Below are 19,754 nucleotides of genomic sequence, written 5' to 3' on the forward strand. Positions count from 1 at the left end.
CATCAATCACTGACTGGCTAATCAGAAAGTTGGGAAAGAAAAGGTTATCACCAGTCTTCAAGGTCTCTGTCTCTCTCCAAAGACTGATCCTAGTCATCGATAGGAGAAGGTTACATGCCATGCAATTTCAAGATGTAAGTATGAAAACTTACTGATTGAAAATATCACAGCACTTTTGAAGAACTTTTGATCAGTACAATTCCCATTCAAGATGACATACAGGGGAATAAATAACTGTCCCAACTTCTATGGCTAACATAGCAAGTGGGAGGGATCTTACATCAAAGAGAGGTGAGGTCTAGATTCTAGCCCATTTAGGAGGGGGGAAAAAAACAAGACAGACTGTAATAGACACAACAGCCCTGTTTAAATTTTAGCACCCTACTGTCTAGGTACTCTCTACTCTCAAACCTGAACCAGTTACTGATTCCATTTCCTTGTCTGCCAAATAAGAATGTGTCTGGGCCTTACAGGCAACCCTGAGAAACAAAGTTGAGGCAAGACAAGGACTTGGTGCTTAATGTTCTGTGGCAATATTTTGTGTGTGTGTGTGTGTGTGTGTGTGTGTTTATATGTTTCTTGTGAGTGTGCTTAAATGTTTCAAGTTTGCTGCTGTGAATGCAGGTACACGTGTGTGGAGACTAGAGGTTATTACCAGATATCTTCCTCAGTCACTATCTTTCTTTCTTTCATTGAACCTGGAGCTTACCAATTTGGCTAGACTGGCCATTTGGCTAGTAAGGTACAAGAAATAACTTATCTCTACCTCTATCCCCAGCACAAGGGTATCAGATACACATTTCTAAACCTGAATTTTCACATGAGTTAGGTTCTGGGGATTATAACATAGTTCCTCATCCTTCCACTGCAAGTGTTGTGCCCACAAAACTACATCCCTAACCCTGTGATATTATTTTATTTCTGGTACTCTGCCTTCTGTTCAATTTCAATTCCGAGCACTTGGCCAGACAAAGGACCTCAAAATGACTAAGGGAAGTAAGCAGAGTTGACCTTACACAGTTATGGCTCCCTTGTCTACTAATTTAACTAATCAAAGCCTTAATGTTAAAAAAAAAAAAATCATTCTTATAGAAGATGTAAATAAACTAACCTGTTAACCTGTTGACTGGTATAAAATGTTCAGTGAATTCACTGAAAATGATTTGGCTGGGACTGGAAAAGTGGATTTTAGTTTCTTGTTTGTTTGCTTACTTGTTCTTAAAGATCTATTTTTTTAAAAAAAAAGTCTTAAAGAATTCTAGAAAAAAATTTCCATGTACCAAAATGCAGACTTTATTCTTACATCATTCTTCCCTAAATAGTACAGTCAAACAATCATTAATTTTAGTATTAACCTTATATTAGACAGTATTTATTATAAGTCATTAGGGGATGACTTAAAGACTATGGCAGGGAAAATGTAGTTTATAGCAAATACTATATAGGAGAAGGGGTCACTGAGGAATCAATACTCTGTTACCAAGGGACAGTGGTGATCAGTACCTGAACACGTTGAACTCAAGAGTAAATAACAACCTTGCCTTGCATTAACAAAACATGTCACCTGAATCTCTCAAAGGCTCTTAAAAATTAAATAAAGTAAATCATTAACAGAAAAGTATAAACCATTTATAAGCTGAGGAGACTGGGTAAGACCAAGGTTTTATAGGCAGGTGAGGTAAACTGAGGCATCATGGGTGAGGCAAATGGGCACTCAATCTTTTTGCTAACATGTTTTTGCTGATCAGAATGGTATGCAAAGCCACAAGGTAGAAATAGGGAGGGGGAATCACAATAAGCCACCAGAAGCGTCTTCACCAGTTGGCCAGAAAACAAGGATAATAGAACACCTGATTTGTCCTAGGTGCCCAGGGTAGGTGGAAGTAAATACAATAGGCAAATGTCCCAGAATATTCTCATTCAGGAAATGGAGGAGAGCCAGAGATCTAAATGACTTCCTTAAAGGACAAGACTGGCTCAGGATCCTACCTATGCACAGCAGCAGATGTGAAGACTTGGCTGCAAAGGAAGAAGCTTAGTGTGGGGAGGGAAGGACAAGAAGGGCACAGCCAAACACAAGGTCTCAGTCCAGTTTTGCATGTGGCCTTCCATTGCCTGAGCTCATACCACTCCTGAACCTCTTCTCATTAGCCATCCAGCCCTCCCATAGGGGAGCAAACACTCTGCTATTCCTTCAAGCTGCATGGCTGGCCTCTAATATTTATCTGGTTCTTCTGACATGCCACCTGTTTATTCTATTAAAGCAATACTGCCCATTTTCATGCCTAACCAGGTCCTTCACCATGTCACCTGGTCCTTCATCTTGCCACCATAATTTAGTTATCTTTGTTGTCTTACCATTCAGCATACCACGAAAATGTCTGTGTCTCATTGTGGGAAGTGGGCCATGCCACCAGAGAGAAGAACTGGTAAGTTTAAGTAAGTTCAGACCCTGGAAATCTCATAGACTTGAGATCAAAAGGAATCTGGCCACTTTCTACCCATTTCTGTATCTGCACAGTGGTGAAATTTCTGTGGAAATACATCGATACCATTAGATTTAATTTTTTTTTTCAAATTGCAATATAATTACATAATTTCTCTTCCCTTTTACTCCTCCAACACCTTTCATATAGTGCCCCTTGGTCTTTCTCAAATCTATAGGCTCTTTAATTAGTATCACACACACACACACACACACACACACACACACACACACACACACACACACACACACATATACACAGAGCATTAGAAAACCAGCTATGGCCAATCTCATAGGAAAACAAATGGGAAGCAGGTGGTTGGATCCTGGGCTGTTTAAGAAGGACAGAACAAAGGAAAGAAGCTGTGAAATAAAGACACTTATTGAAACCTCCTCAGTCCTGGCTCCTTTGTGGTTCTGGCTCCTTTGTCTTCCAAGAACTCTCAATTCCAGAGCCTTATTGCAGGCCCAGCACTGTCTGTTAGCACTGGGGTTAATAGCCCAGCTGGCAGGGCTTTAATCTCAGCACCCCGCTGAGCATTGACCAGCCAGAGTTCTTGGCCTAGGGGCACCCCACTGGGATTTGTTCCCACAGCCTGAACTCCTGTGGGCCAGGCCCCCAGAAGCTGCCTTCTCTTGGACCTGCAATGTGAAGCTACCTTCTCCCAGAGAAGCAGTGCAGCCCCCCTAGTAGAGTATAACACTTCCCCATGCAAATAGAGCATCCCTAAAGTGTCAATCTGAGCCAATAGGAAATGTGTACCTCTAAATCCCACCCCACTCCTCAGTGTTTATATAGTCCCTGTCCACATGGAATAAGGCCCACAAGTTATTTCACTGATGATAGTCTGAGAGTAGCTATTTTACTGAGCTGTTACACTTGGAGAAGAGTTCTTCTCTCCCTTGGATTCGCCTGGCTGACCAGGCTCATGCCCCTGCCACTGGTGCCACTGGCAAGGCCCTGGTAGGGAAAGCTCAACTACCTGTCCTGCATAGGCTGCCCAAACCTCACCTCTCTTTTGAAAGCTGTAACACTTTTGGCACTCCTACTTGGACCCTAGCCCTGGGGGACCTATTCATTCCAGTTCTGTTTTGCCCTCTTGGCAGACAGCAAACAACACCTCACCTCCCTGCATCCACTGGTAAATAAGTTTCGTGAGAAATAGGTACACTCTGGGCTGTGAAGGCTCTAGCACCAGGTCCGAAAGTGATGCATAGCTGTGCTTGTTAAATGAAGAACCTTGAAAGATCAACCTCATAGCTTAGTGGCTACATGAGAAATGGATACTCTCCATCTCTAATGGAAGGTAAGGAGTCTCCCTCCATATAGATAGGGAAGCACATATCAATCGCACATCACTGTATGAACACAATGGTATCAGCAGGGCCAGCATAATACTACCATCACATCAACCTCTGACTACCAATACTGGCGGTGCTCCATTTAGAAAATTCAGACCTCTATGAAATGGGGCCAAGCAGTGCCCTCTGCGGGAGCCAAAGAACAGAACAGCCATACTCTAAAGGCCACAGTCTGAAAAGAGACATCGGGAATCCCCAGGATTCTTACCTCTAACTTATACTTCATTGACTACTTAAGGCATTTCTGCTTGAGAGCAGGGACAGAATGTTCAAAGGAGCCACTAGCCCTGAAATGATGCTGGGACCATTCTCCATGAGGTATGGGGGCTCTTTTATTTCCTGTCAAGCAGTAAGCAGTATTCTTGTTTAGGAGGTGGACATTATGGCTAAGACACATAGCATTTCAAGGGCAGTATGAACACTAGAACCAGATATGTGACCCAGGCACAGCCCCAACTGACTTTTTGTCATTCTCTAGCATTTCCACACAACTGGTTCCTTAATTAGAGGATTTGACTTTTCTCCAAACATAGACATTTAGCCCATAACTGGCTGAAGAGACATAGATGATAACAGGTAATATCTCAGGTCCTGCCCAACTCTCTTCAAGGGAGTGCTAACAGGGTGTGGAAATATACATGGACAGGAATGAATAAAGGTGACATCGAGCCCAGTTCTGCCTTCATTATTACTAAAAGTTAAAGAATTGACACGGGTGACAATAGTGATAACAGGCCACAACCAGGTCACAAAAAAGCTTATGAAGCTACAGCTTGGTGAGCACAAAGGCCCAGAGAAGCTATTTATTCACATGTAAAACAAAAGGTTGTTGGACTAGGTGGGTTACCATAGTGTGAAGAAAAGGCTATTAATAAAAGACGGGGTAGGGAGGAGAGCTGGTACTCACTATTAAACTGTATACCTTATGCTAATTTTCCTAATTTGTATACTGGCCAATCTGGACACTATTTCTGACCACAAAACAAATTACATGCTAGAAACTGCACACAAGGAAATTTACTCTATAGCATGTGTGTATACAAACACAGACACACACACACACACAGAGACACAGACACACAGACACACACACAGACACACACACACACACAGACACACACACACACACACACAGACACACACACACACACACACACACACGACAGTGGGAGACAGATGGAGACAGAGGGGAAAGGGGAGAGAGATCTGTGCATGCCATTCTCCAATTACCATTCACCTTGTTACCCTTTGCAGTGTACTCAAACTATTTTTTCCATTCTAGTCTTTAGCGTAAACTCCTTCCCTCAGGTCAATCTCTTCCAGTACCATGGTAGTACATTCCATGGGACTAGATTTTCTTGACTTCCACAAAAGCACAAGAAGGGAAAAGAAAACTGAAGTTTATCAAACACCCATTGTTAACCAGCTGGTAGATTATGGAAGCATCACGTACAACTGTATGGCCACAGGGGTGAGCATCTTGTGCACTGTCACTCTATGAGAGGAAAAGTATCACTAATCGAAACTCAAGTCTGGTTTCCATTCTGAACCACATTTACTTCAACCATTTAATAGCCCTTGTAAGGTTTTCAAAGGTCTTATCTGTACAGTTTGCTGGCCAGCCTGGGTGATTCCTTAAGTCTTTTTCTACTAATTGTGTGAGTCCATAGCAGAAACAAAATGCAAATTTCATTGTAGGAATAACTGAATGTTCTGCTTCTACTGGCTTACAATAACTTGCTAGACACAGAATATGGTTTGTGTTCTCCCCCAAAATAGCCCTTTATCACATGTCTTGTTTGTCTTGTCCTTGTCTAAAACAAGACAACAATGGCTTTGAAATTACTTCTCCCAGTTGTTTCTATGTGCCAAGTTCTTCAGAGACTGGAGTATAGAGGATCTTTTCAGACAAGGTCAAAGTCTCCTTTACTCACCAGTTAGTGCCCTTAGTCAAACACTTCAACAGCTCTAAGCCTCAGTATCTTCCTCTATAACGTATGAAGTTCACTGAATTAATGAGATACTTCATGGAATGACTATAGGCCAGAACCAGATAAAGAGTAAACAAAAAGTTTCAAGCTTAGAGACTAACTGAGCCAGGTAAGGTCAACAAGAGGCATAACCAGATACCAAAGATCTTTTACCTAAATTCTGATGTACATAAATCAAGAGTCAGGGATAACTCAAGAGAATGACAGAGGACGCATCCATAAGCTAGAGCACCCAACACTCTCAAACAGACAGCTACCACTCACTTCCAGCTGGCAGCTGTAACCATGAGGGTGTGGGTTTGCATTTTTGTTACTGATCCTCTTTTTCGTAAAACGAATGCCATACATCTTTCTCAACATTTAACCATTTGCAATCGCTTTTTTTTTTAATGGTAAAAACAGTAGGTCAGCCCAAACGCAACACTATTATGGACCATGGGAAGTCAAACCCTGCTTCCTGAACCAGAAATGGAATGTTCTTCCTTCTCAAGTTCTCATATCTTCTAAAGCAAGAATGTGCTTTCTTTCCCAGGCAAATGTGTGTTTACTGACTTATGCACATAGCAATATGCATTAACAAATACAGTTTAATGCTGATGTCAGGCAATACTAATGTTCTACTTCTAAGGGAAAGGATACCATTGCTGATAGAAATACTGGTCTCATTTCAAATTGATGAGAACACCCATTCTGAAGCAAGGTTTTAGTAACGAATTACAGATCTGGAAGTCAACTCTGTGATCAAATCCTTATAATGCTGGAAATGTATGACAAGAAGTTTCAGAAAGCATATGATTAGAGAAGAAGTGTTGAATATCAATCTCCAATGAAAAGTTTCGCACTTAAAGAGTATCTGAATTTCAAAATTAAAGAGTGACATAGATGCATAAAAATTCCAAAGGTCAATAAAAGCCTTCTAATCTGGAAGAATGAAAATTATATAAATCACTTCAAATTCAACTATGTACTTAGTTATCTCAACTCTCTGTATATGTCTCTCTCTCTCTCTCTCTCTCTCTCTCTCTCTCTCTCTCTCTCTCTCTCTCTCTCTCCTGTGTGTGTGTGTGTGTGTGTTTCTGTGTGTGTATGTGTGTGAAGGAAGTGTGTGTGTGTGTGTGTGTGTGTGTGTGTGTGTGTGTGTATGTGTGTATGAAGGGAGTTGCATGGATACACATATGTCTATGGATGTCAGAGGACAATTTCCTTATGCTTTTCTCAAGTTTCTTCCACTTTTTGAGATAGACTCTCTCACTAGGCAGGAACTTAGTCCATGGAGTTCTACCTAAATCTGACTCCCATGTCATCCTGACTAGATTGTAACCTTGTATCACCAACCAGTGTTTTATGTGCATTCTGGTGATGCAAACTCTGATCATTCAAACACTTGCCAGACAAGTGAGTGCCTGATTCACATGTTTTTAAAATAAACAAAAACCATACACAGCGAAGTGATTACATCAGGTGCTAAATATTTAGTAAATTATCCCAAAGTGACATGCCTGTATAGTTGTTATAGTGGAAGTGTATACACAACAATCAAGTTTGAAGCTATTGTGTTTTTTTCTATATGTGCATATACTAATTTAATGTCTTTTTTCATCTTAGCTCAGCACTTCCCATGCTCTAAGCTTTTGCAGTTTTAGAACAAAATGAGTACGTTGTAAAAACGAGAATGTCTCTCTTTCTCCTCTACAATTTCATGAACAGAAGATTCATTCTTACTATATAACATCAGCAATATTAGCTTATGGGCAGCACTTCAAAGCTTTCCTCTAGCCTATCCAAACTGGCAGCATCACTATTCCTGTTTGGGACACTATTAGGCACAATTAGAATTGTCTGAAAAAAGCTGTATGATTCTGCAACAGATAACCAAGATGTATGGTTAATGAACAGGTGGTATAAACAATGTGGGTACTAATAACCAAAGAATGTACTGCTCAGGCAAAACAAAGAGGGCCACACAGTATCTCTCACCCTTCAAAACTGATGATATCTAATGAAACAACCTACATAATACCATGTAGTCCTGGCTGGCCTGAAACTCAAAAATAACCCCTCTTTCTGCCAGATGAGTTCTGAGAACTTATGGCACACCGATAGTATGGCCTATTTAATATTTTCAAATGGCTTCTTGAGAGTTATTGAAGCCAGGAATAAGGCAGGCACTATAATCATAGAAACCAAGCTTTCTAATTCCATTGAGGTCTAAGGATCTTTCAAGAAATACAGGAAATACTCATGGTCATTTTCTCTACTGGACAGCAGGTCTAATGTTATTTTAAGATCAAAGTTGGGTACAGAAAAAGCAGAGATCATCTAAGCAACCATTCCACAATCCATAAAATGGTGGAACTTGACTACCCTTAATGAGATTCTTCCTTAGCCTAAGGCACCTGCAAGTTCACAACGAGATTCTTCCTTACCCTAAGGCACCTGCAAGGTCACAATTAGATTCTTCCTTAGTCTAAGGCACCTACAAATTCACAATGAGATTCTTCCTTAACTTAATGCACCTGCAAGTTCACAATGAGATTTTTCCTTAGCCTAATGCACCTGCAAATTCACATTGAGATTATATTCCTTATCTTAAGGCACCGGCAAGTTCGCAATGTATCCTGTCTGGGAGCTGCTTAACATCATGAATATATTTTCCCGTTCCAAAAATCTTTGAAAGATTTTGCTTAAGCTCAGCACTAATTCCTATTGTCTACTATCTAAGAAAGCTCTTCATTTTTGGTTTAGCAAAAATTATCAATGTGCCTTTTATATTGCACTTTCCATTTCACCTTGCATTTGGCATCCTATTTTCATATAACCCATAATATCCTTAAGAAGTGATACATTTGGGCCATTGGTGAGAAGGCTATCAAAGCTGGTATAGAAACTAAGCCCAGTGAAAAGTAAAGCCACATCTGTACAGTCTGGACTCAGGAAAAGCTGGCAGGATCCCTGGGATGAGATATGGGCCCTGTACATCAAGCTAAGTAACTAGGCACAGTTGGGCAAGCTCTTGTCTACATTCCATGCCCCTGTCCCACAGCCTATGTGTTCTGACTTTACAGTTCTTAGTTTACATTGTGTACTGGCTGGTTTTGTGTCAACTTGACACAAGCTGGAGTTAATCACAGAGAAAGGAGCCTCAGTTGGGGAAATGCCTCCATGAGATCCAGCTGTAAGGCATTTTCTCAACTAGTGATCAAGGGAAGAGGGCCCAGCCCATTGTGGGTGGTGCCATGCCTGGGTTGGTAGATCTGGGTTCTATAAGAAAACAAGCTGAGCAAAGCATGGGAAGCAAGCAAGTAACATCCTTCCATGGCCTCTGCATCAGCCCCGGCTTCCTGACCTGCTTGAGTTCCAGTCCTGACTTCCTTTGGTGATAAACAGTAATGTGGAAGTATAAGCTGAATAAACCCTTTCCTCCCCAACTTGCTTCTTAGTCATATTTTGTGCAGGAATAGAAACCCTGACTAAGAGACATTGCAACTCTGTAAAATGGTCAGATGTCAGGCCCCTCTGTCTTCTGTTGAAATTCACTAGGATAGCTGCCAAACTTATTCAGCTGGTAGGCTTTTGCTTCAATAATAGAAGGAACACTCAACAAAGGATTAAGGAATGCCAAGTATGAGAACAACCTGAAATCAATTCAGAAATAAATGTAACTACACAAGTTCAAGACACTGTGTCTAAATGATCTGGGTTTTGTATGTTCTTGAGGCATCTACCTTCAAGGAACACCCACAACCTTCCCTTGTCCTGACACTCTCGTCAAGAAAAGCATTTGCACTGAGCTTGTTACAGTCATTATGTGCCACAGTTTATCACAGGCACATAACGAATGCCTAAGTATCTTTCTTCCATGTGGATTTAGGTCATCAGGAACTGAACATCTGCTTCTTGGGTGCAGAAAAGAAAAACCACAACTACAAATAAAATCAACAAAGCCCAGAAGAAAAAAAAAATGGATCTGGAATAAAGTAGCAGTATGGTCTCAGTTTAAATAATTATATTAATATTCAAATTAAATAATGTCTAATTTGTGCTTGGACATTACAACTCAAGGCTAAGTGTCAGCATCACCACCATATGGAAAGAGAGGATGTAAAGCTGTGCCTTGAGATCTCAGTATCACAGATATTCACAGCACCAGAAACCAGGAGCTCCTATCCCTTTTCCCCAGGTAGGAGAATGCTACACAAAATCCATCCTAATTCCAGGGAAAAAGGTCAGGAGTTCAATGACATCCTTGAATCCACAAGTTCACGGTTATCTTCAGATACATGAGACTCTGCCTCAAAATAATTAAAAAAGAAAAAATACTGTAGTAAATGTGTGGAAAGAGGAATCCTTCTAAATAAATAATTATTAAGGACTCAAAGAGTTAACATTGGGCTGGGCACTGGTACTAAGATTATGAGTCAAACAGGCACTCCCTAGAAGAAACTCAGAGACACACAATGGCAGAGATCTGAGAGAAGCAAATGCTATTTACTATATCCTGACCACAGTGTCTCCACATTGTGGAAAAATGACAATAAACATGGACACTGAAGGCTAAGTCTGAGAAGATGCCCATGAGCAAACAGCTGCATACCGGACAGAAAGGACACAGTGAAACTTAAACAAAATAGTTTTCCCAAGGAGCTCAAGAGTCAGCAGAACTCCAATGAACAAAAAAAAATGGCAAATTTCCGGAAAGGGGAAGAGATACCAAAAATATTAGGATCTCTGTAAGGATCAGAAGTTTGTCAAGAAGAGAGTGATGAGATCTGCCAGCAGTCAGGGCCAGAGGAGGGCACTTACAAATGTGAACACCAACACTAAACTTGAAGACCAACTGCTTTCCAGATACTGTAATAGGTGCTATAAGTCAGCAATAGAGTCACATGATGGCGAGAAGGACAAGTAGCTATGCGTCAGAACATAAAGAAGCAGAAGGAAGTGGAACATGCAGCCTAATGGAAGGTCGTGAGCCCTGAGGCTAAGATCCAAAGATATTAATTAATTAAAGACTGAGAAGGCAAAGAGAAGATGGCAGAATCTAAAGTGTCTCTGAAGAAAGAGCAGAGCCTACAGAAAATATGAACCATAGTTCCATTAATCCATTCAGCAACATTCTGCTATTTATAGCACCTCCCACAAAAAAAGCCAAAGCCTTAAGGGTGGGGTGTAAGGAGCACCGTGATGACTGACAACTGAGAGAAGAACATATGTTTGTACAGAACCCCCTTAAAAAATACTGGAAGAACTGGAGAGATGGCTCAGCACTGACTGTTCTTCCAGAGGTCCCGAGTTCAAATCTCAGCAACCACATGGTGGCTCACAACCATCTGTAATCTTTCTGATAAAATAAATAAATCTTTAAAAAACAAAAGACACTGGAACCTGCGGCAATAGACAGACAGTGTGCATCATGGAGACAGGACTTGACTGTTGGTGGCCACTCAGATTCCTCTGGAACCTAGAGATCTCAAGGTCAGGTGAAGATCTATCCTAAATGATCACCATTATCTTACAACAATGAACTTTTGCTTTCACATCTCTCCTAGAAGTATCCTTCCTGGACGCTCATTACAATCATGCACTGAGCAATCTTTTTTATGAGAGACTTGACATCTGACTTCTGGCCATGTCCCTGGCAAAATTAGGGGCTACTAGAGTTGTCCTTATTTTGTGCCCCAGTGACAGCTCTTACTGTTTAATCTGATCCTGTCACACTGAGCCTGTGTCTCCAGGGTAAACATCCCAAACTCCTTCTACTGCTTCTTATATACCAACTAGAGCTGACAATGTCTTTCACCTGTGCCTTTCTAAGTATGCTGACTTGTCTATAAACTACTCTTACACTGTACTGCCTAGAAGTAAATGATACAGACCAACGAGTGCTTGGAGAGTGCAGGCTCCTAGTCGGCATCATTCTGCCTAGATATTTTTGCTGCTGTGCTTATGTCATTTAGCACCCAATGAATGCAGTATTCAAGATTATTCTTAAATAATATGATGACAAGTACTGCACCTACACCCAAACTAAGTATTACCTTTATTTACCATTTCTCAAAATTTCCTTAAAAGTCTTGAAAATCATTATGTCAAGCACTCTAGGCAGTTCATCAACTATAGCTTGAGCAAATACTTTGATGCTTCTAATGGACTCTGATACCAAATTATAAATACAGAGAACTACAAGCTCCCAACTCAGACCTCCTCCTTGCTATGAAGGGATGTTTTCCTTACTAGTATATGTGACCAGAAAAAAAAAATTACAGTTGAAGTGTCAAATTAATTTTAATTTTTTTTATTTAGCTATTTGTTTGTTTAATGTATGAGTGCTCTGCTGTAATACACACCCAAATTCTGAAGAGGGCCTATGATGCCCTTATAGATGGTCATGATTCACTGGGTGGCTGCAGGAACTGAACCCAGAATAGAACAACCAGTGCTCTTTATCTCTGAGCCATCTCAACCTCATCAAGTGCAAAAATCTTCTCTTTGTTGTGGCCCAACACATGACAAAAACAACCTAAGGAAGGAAGGGCTTAGTATAGATCACTTTCCACAGTGCTATCATGGCAGGAAGGTATGGTGGAAGGAGTTAAAGGAAACTGAATGCATTGAATAACAGCAAATGGAGAGATATGGATGCTGGTGCTAAGCTTGCCTTCTCTTTTTTCATTCATCCCACGATCCCAGGCACTGAATTGGGCTACACACATTAAAGGTGACTGGATCTTCCTAGGAACTCCCTCACAGACCCATCTAGAGGTTTATCCCCTAGGTGATTTTCGATCTTATCAAGCTGGTAATCACTAAACCACCTATTAAAAGAATTAATAAATTCTTTTCCCTAAAGTCAGTTCAGACTGATTTATGCCACTGAGCATGAATCAAAGTTCTATAGTTGCATTCCCCAGTGTTAGACCTTACATGTTATAGTACCAACTTGAAAAGAAAAAGGTTCAGTATCATCAGTGAATGGCAATTAAGGCCCAGACTCATAGATTGTAACGGTATTGACAACAAGTGACTATTGACTGGTCAGCATTAAATGGGACATCCATACCATCCCCCACAACTCTCAAGGAATGTCAAAGAAGAAGGGTTAGAAAGAACATAACAGCTGAAGCATAGAGAGAAGAACCATGAACAACAGTTTTATAGCCATGATATGGCCATGAAACTCATGAATTGGTAACAGCTACACACAGTCTACATAAGACTGAATACGTAAACTCACTCATAGTTGAGGGAGGAGCTCAGAAGGCCACCACAGAGTGCAGTTAATGACAAATGAAAGCTACTCAATAGAGTAGATGAGATTATTGTCACTGAAGCAGCCTCTGGTAGATAGCGTTGCACCCATCCATGCTCATGACAGTTCAAGACATTATGAAGTAAAAGCAAAACAACACAGGCAAGCGGGACAGAGACTTGGGGAGAGGAGATGGAGGGCTAGTGGAGATGCCTGGATAATACAGGAGGGTAGAGGGACAAAGGGATCTAGGATGAATTATACACAAGCATAAAATGGCAAAGAATACATTCTTAAAAGCTGAAACAAAGTTCCACAACCTCACTGTATAAAGACCATGTGGTATCTAGTACAGTTCCTCGCCAAACTCCAGTACCTCTGTGAAGCCCAGTCTACAGTACAGTATCAAAATAAAACCTTAAGCTCTTGAAGCTAAACTGGCCTCCATCCAAACTGGCTCAGAGGTGTTGGACAGGTCAATAAAGCTCTTATGTCACATGCTTCCCACCTTTAGAACAGAAACATTCACTGCACTATAAGTAATTCATTGTTTAAAAAAAAGATTCTGTACAATATATACCACACAAAAATGGTAGCAATGCCACTTGTTTATATTCTCAATGTCACTATTGAATTGTTAACATTGTTATGATAATTTCAAAATACTTTTACCAATTCTTTCTAAAAGCTCATATACATTACCTTGATCACATCCACCCGAACTTTCTTTTCTATACCTTCCCAGATTATTATACTATTATTACGAGCAATTTTATTACGAAAAGCCTGTTGTCTCTTCTTTACTGCTTTTATTATTATTTTTCTTCTCTGCACTGCTGTACCTTTTATTTTGCTCTGCTCAGCTGTGGTCTGTGGTAGGGTTTGGTTTTACAAAGATATCTTTATGTTAAGCCATGCTTTTCCGGAACTCAAAAGTCCTTCTTTTGATTCTTTGATTCCTACTCAGGATCCAGGGTCCTGGGGCTTTAGGCACAGCTGCCACATCCAGCCATGTTTTCACCTAGAGAGGTAAACTAGCACTGGGTGCCTGTTTCCCTTACAGGCCCCTTCTCATGTTGACTGGGATGAGAAAACTTTTCTCCTACTTTTGCCAAAATCCCAATCTCCCTGTGCATGAAGGAGTCTCTCAATGCCAGAGCAGAGTTTAACCTATTCAGCTTTTTAAATGAAATCTCTGACCTACCACAGGATCAGCATCTAGAATCACTTCCACTTTGAGGTTCAGCACCCGAGTTTGGTTCCTAGCACCCACATTAGGCAGCTCACAACAATCTAGCTCCTGGGTATCTGACATCTCTGGGCTCTGAGTATCTGCATTCATGTGTACATACTCATATGCAGACATACATCTACACATAACTTAAGATTAATTCTTTAAATAAAGTACAATCACCCCTGTTCAGCAAGTGCATAGCTCTGTCATCTTGACATTCAACCTCATTAATACAAGCCCCGGATGTAGAGCAGAGTACTTAATTAAAAGGTACCCTTGAGATGTCAATAACATTATGCACAAAGGAAACATTCTAAAAACACAGTAGCAGCTTTGTTGAGACAGGTTGTTATATAAGTTTCTTTTTCCCCCTAATTCAACTGTGGACAAATTTTAAAAGAAAGCCTACACATCTATACCACCATTGCCTCCATTCCTGAAACGGAGACACAATCATTATTAACAATTAAGACACTACATTACATTCAAAATTGCTGGTTGAACAAATGAGTCTTGTATTTCCTGTTCATTTCTGGATAATGGCAGCATGATCATTTGCTTTTAATTGTTCAGGGAAGGCAATTTCTATGCCCTATCCCCAAGCTCTCTTGTCAGTGTGACAGATCATCTTTCATCCCCAGCCTCAGCCTGACACCTCAAACAAACCTCTACCCCAGTACACTACCATCTCTATCACAAACACACACAGCACTATGATGATGAGTTGTTAACCTGTCTTTCTCCCCCATGAGACAGTATATGTCTAGATCAGTTATCTTTGGATTTTCAGCACTGAGTTCACTTTATTGAGGATGTCAACAGCTTTCAATGTGTTAACAAACAATTGACAGTGTGGATCAATAAATGAAATATGTAGCTTTAGGAAAGTCAAGCCATTCACCAAGGTTCAATCTCCTCCCAGTGTTTGCACAGGGGCCAGTGACCAAGCAGGCTTTGGACATTTGTCAACCTACTCTCTGCCACTGAAGAGACTTATATCTTAGTTCTAGTCTGTGATATTTCACTCCTCACCTTGTTGACTGGCCTCAACTACCTCTGGAATGCTAAGAGTCATTTATCATGAAGGGCAACATTAAATCAGCATTTTACCCAAGGGACACTAGGGCTTCCAGGATCTTTCTAGGACTCTGTAACAGCCTGTGGTCCCTTACCTTCAAAGCTCCCTGCAAACAAGTAAATCCAAGTGATGGCTGGTATGCAGAGGAGAGTCAAAGAGGCAGCCAGGAATTTCCTTCTTCCTCTGCAGATTCCCAGCATCCTCTCAGAAGTGCCAATCTCTAATTCCAAAGTGGTGTCTCTGTGCACAGCATGAAGTCCTCAGCATCCCTCATAATACTTTCTGGAAGGAGAAAAAAAAAAAAAAAAAAAAAAGGCTAAATCCATTGTGATTAGTAAGTATATTGAGGTAAACAAGGGGAAAAAAAGAAATAAATTAAAGGACTAATTAAACAACATGATTCCCCCAAAATGTGACAATTGAAATTTATATCATCACTGATGAGTCGTGTATGATGAACATGGCAGGTGGCTCCTGTGCTCCTGACAAGAGAAGACCATGAAAGGCACCTGAGTGAAAATAAAGACCCCCACTTAAAGCTGTAAGCTTGGTTAGGTCACAATATAACCTGTTGAAACTGAACTATGGTCAGCTGGGAACTTAAGATTATTTCAGTTGGAACTATCTGCATACCCTACTGTGGTAGATACAGAAAAGAAAGAATTACATTGAGAACAGACAAGAACTAACCAACTTGGACTGGCATAAATGATCCTTATACCAGGGCAAAAAAAAGTTGATAAGGATGGAGTAGAGAGTCCATGATTAAATATTAAATACACATCTCTCTCATCTTGTTACCTGCTGTTTCTGATAGAAAGCTCTTAGCTACCTCTACAGCACTTTGTCTGCCTGGGTGCTGCCATGCTTCTCATCATGAAAATAATGGATTAAACCTCTGAACAGTGAACCATCCCATTACAAAAGTTGCTGTGGTGATGGGTCCCTTAACAGAATTAGGGCAATGACTATGACATAAGTTGAAACCAAGGACTGGAATATTGCTGTTATAGGCCTAACTGTGCTATTTGTTTAGCGGAATGTAAAGAAAGTGTTTTAAACTGGTTTAATGGGCCATACTGACAGAAGGAAGACAGTGATGCTGGGAGTGACTTGAACTGCAGGGACCTAGTTCAAGAGCTTTCAAAGAAGAAGAATATTAGCAAGTGATCTAGCAACCATTCCTGTGAGAATGTGACTGCTGTATGCTCTTGTTTAAAAAAAAAAAAAAAAAAGGTGTGTGTGTGTGTGTGTGTGTGTGTGTGTGTGTGTGTGTGTGTGTGAGTGTGTGTGTGTGTGTGTGTGTATGTGTTGTTTGTTTGCCTGAGGCTAAATTGAATAGCTTTGGTATTAACTTTGGCAGAGTTGAACTCCAGACAGCCTCATATTAACTGTCCTGTGGTTATTACTGGCCATGCTTTTGCAAACCTATAATGAAATTGAGCAAGCTGAATAAGGGAAAACACAAAATGTACAGTGTGAGGAGAAAAGAAGCACCAGGAAAAGGTTTAAAGAAAAGCCTGCAGCTAATTAGAATAAAGGAAGTGATAACCTCAGGGCTACACCTCACCCAACTAAGCTTCCAACTTGGTGAAGGAATTAAAGAAAAGTTTAAGGTTTAGTGTGTTGGCACAGGCCTTTAATCCCAGCACTCAGGAGGCAGAGGCAGGCAGATCTCTGTTATGGACTGCCCTGGTGCTGCTTGTATTCTGATGCTTCTTCGGCTTCCCCAAGAAGGGCTACCTATTTACCTACCCTGCAGAACTTTCTCCTCATTTTAATTTGTAAAATAAAGGCTAGAGCCAGTGACTGGGCAGAGTGCAAAGTGGAGCTGAAGACTTGATGGGAGAGAGAGAAAAGACTGGGATGGGGGAAGGGGTTACTCAGGAAGAGGAGGTGGAAGGAAGATGGAGCCAAAGCATGTGACCTGGAGGAACCACAAGTTTTAAGGGATCTCATAGCTGGGTAATAGAGTAAACTGTAGTAAGACTCTTAAGTGAGTGAGTCTTAACTACTGGGAGACACCCCTCCCCCCAGTGAGATATGAGAATAGAATGGGGTTTGATACAAATTCAAGAGGTTTATTTTCCGAAGCATCAGGTTCAATCTTCAATTGGCCCCTCCTGGTGAGTGACTGGAAGGCGACCCCAAATGGCTGTAACAAGCAGTTTTTATACTTTTTAGGGGTACAAGTTACATCAGCAAGGTTACAGTTTAAACATATTGGCTAAGCATATTGACCTTTGAATCTATTGGCTAGCAAGCATATGACATGCATTCAAACTCTATCTGGAACCAGAGAATCAGGTGACTATCAGTAGGTAATTCTTTCTTTTTTAAAGAACGTTCCTGCTCCACCAGAGAACTGTGGGTGGAGAACGGAATTTGGCCTAGCCTTGAGCTGAGGCAGTGGGTGTACGGCTTGTGAAAGCCCCTAGGGTCCTTCATCTCAATTCACCTTAGGTATGGATCTATGGGTCATGTGCACACTAGTATAGCATCTCCTCCTACAGATAGTCCCCAGCCTAAATGCACATAAAATATGCCTAGAATAAACACTGAAACCCTGATATTCCTTGTGTTATAAAGGCCATTCAGGGACATGACCCCCATATTAGTTTGTCTTGATTCTGCTCTCAAATCTAGATCTCTGGCTATGTGGAAACATGCTCTGTCTCAGATCAACAGCAATGGTCTCTCTTGGCTTCCAACTAAGTTTCCCTTCACTTACTTTCCTTCAAATCTGTGGCTCAAACATATTTATTCACTGTTATTCTTCTATCACTACACATTTTACAAATTACAAATCATCACAGCTCTATGTGTAACAGGTAAAATACATGTATGACTTTATGCTATCTGTTCTCTAAGGCATGCACTCAACACATGTAAACAAACTGGGAGCATGGACAACTACATCTCATTATTTAATACTGGAAAATGATTCTTCCTGTAATAAGATAACAACTTCTCTGGAAGAACCCACTCTCTTTCCTACAATCCTTGAAAAGAAGAGGAGGTAAAAATAAAATGGAGAAAATTATCTGAAACAGAGAGTACGAATACTAATTCTGATATAGAAACATGTCTGTGACAAAGTCAAAAAGGACCAAAGAAATAAAAATGTCCATTTCTAATGTGAATCTCTAGCAACAAAGCACCACCAAACAGACCTCTAATGCAAACAGTCCCTCCAAGTACAGAACTTTATCCCATCGTCAGACTGTAGCTCCAGGAAAGTGAAGTTTTAAGGGTTTTTCTACATGCCTTTGTTTAATCGTCCCTGATCACATTCAAAGGCCCAGAAATCTTGTAATTTTTTTCATTCTGGAAGAGGATTATTTAAGCAGACAAGTTTCACATTTTCATTATTCTTGAGCAATACCTAGAAGCTTTGAGCACTTTAGCATCCTTGACAGTTGAGGAGGTTCCTGGTGTCTGATTGGCAGAGTCTCTAGTTGACTGAATTCCATGGTCTATGAAAATAAAATAATCCCCTCGGGCTGATGGGTATAAGTAAACCCACTATTTCTGTTGTCACTCATCCACATCCACAGTACAATGACATACCTTCTCTGTGTTTTCTATATTGGACCTGGGCTGGAGATACAGACCTAAACACATTTGAAACACGATTCTTTGGGAGCTTTAAGAAAGATGCACAGACACAAGTAAGGGGCAATAAAAGTTTAAGAGAAAACATCTTAGTAAAACCACAGAGCAGCACAATTTCAGAAAGCAAAGAAAGGTGCCTGGTGAAGAAAACTACCAGGAAATGCCTAGGATTTGAAGACAGGATCTGTCCTCACTACAGACATAGAAGAATTAACAACATTGTGGGTATGTCCCAAAGGCTCTACACATTACAGTGGATTGGTAAAAGTACACAGGATGCAGAAGCATAGATCACCTTCTAAAGTTGGGTTCTCCTGATTCCCTTCTAGTAGGGCCCCATTTCCTAGTCTTCCAAAAGAGTACCACCAGGTGGGGGAAAGTCTCAAAGCACCAGCTTATAGTAAGGCATTTTAAATACAAAATGTGACAAATACTATCCATGACTTAAAAGATGAAGAAAATGTGATGATAAGAACTTCTCCTCCATGATCATTCTCTTGCTTAATGGACATTCACTGTGATAAAGATCCAGTCGATTAGTGGTCAGTCCTGTGCTGAAGGACAGGGCCTATTTAAGGCTCGACTCATGTTAAAGCAATAGCATCCTGTCAAGAACTTCTGGCAAGTCCTTAGCAAGGGAGGAGTGATGACACCGTGGAGTAGTTTTAATATACAATCCCATGAAGCTTAGTATACTTGTCATGTTGCATAAGCACCACCTTTGGTCACAAATATGATTC

At 40.7% G+C, this 19,754-nt stretch overlaps 1 protein-coding gene across 1 annotated transcript in view; it reads right to left on the reverse strand.

Moving 5' to 3' along the window:
- Positions 1–19,754, reverse strand: part of LARGE1 (LARGE xylosyl- and glucuronyltransferase 1) — a 405,800-nt gene that overhangs the window by 280,880 nt on the left and 105,166 nt on the right. Inside the window, exon 2 of the mRNA XM_080936852.1 lies at positions 15,494–15,681. Coding sequence (XP_080792978.1) covers positions 15,494–15,599 — 106 coding nt within the window. The 5' untranslated portion in view covers positions 15,600–15,681. The remainder of the gene's footprint in view (positions 1–15,493; positions 15,682–19,754) is intronic.

This window comes from Micromys minutus (genome assembly GCF_963924665.1).
Source record: "Micromys minutus genome assembly, chromosome: 24".
Classification (NCBI taxonomy): Eukaryota; Metazoa; Chordata; class Mammalia; order Rodentia; family Muridae; genus Micromys; species Micromys minutus.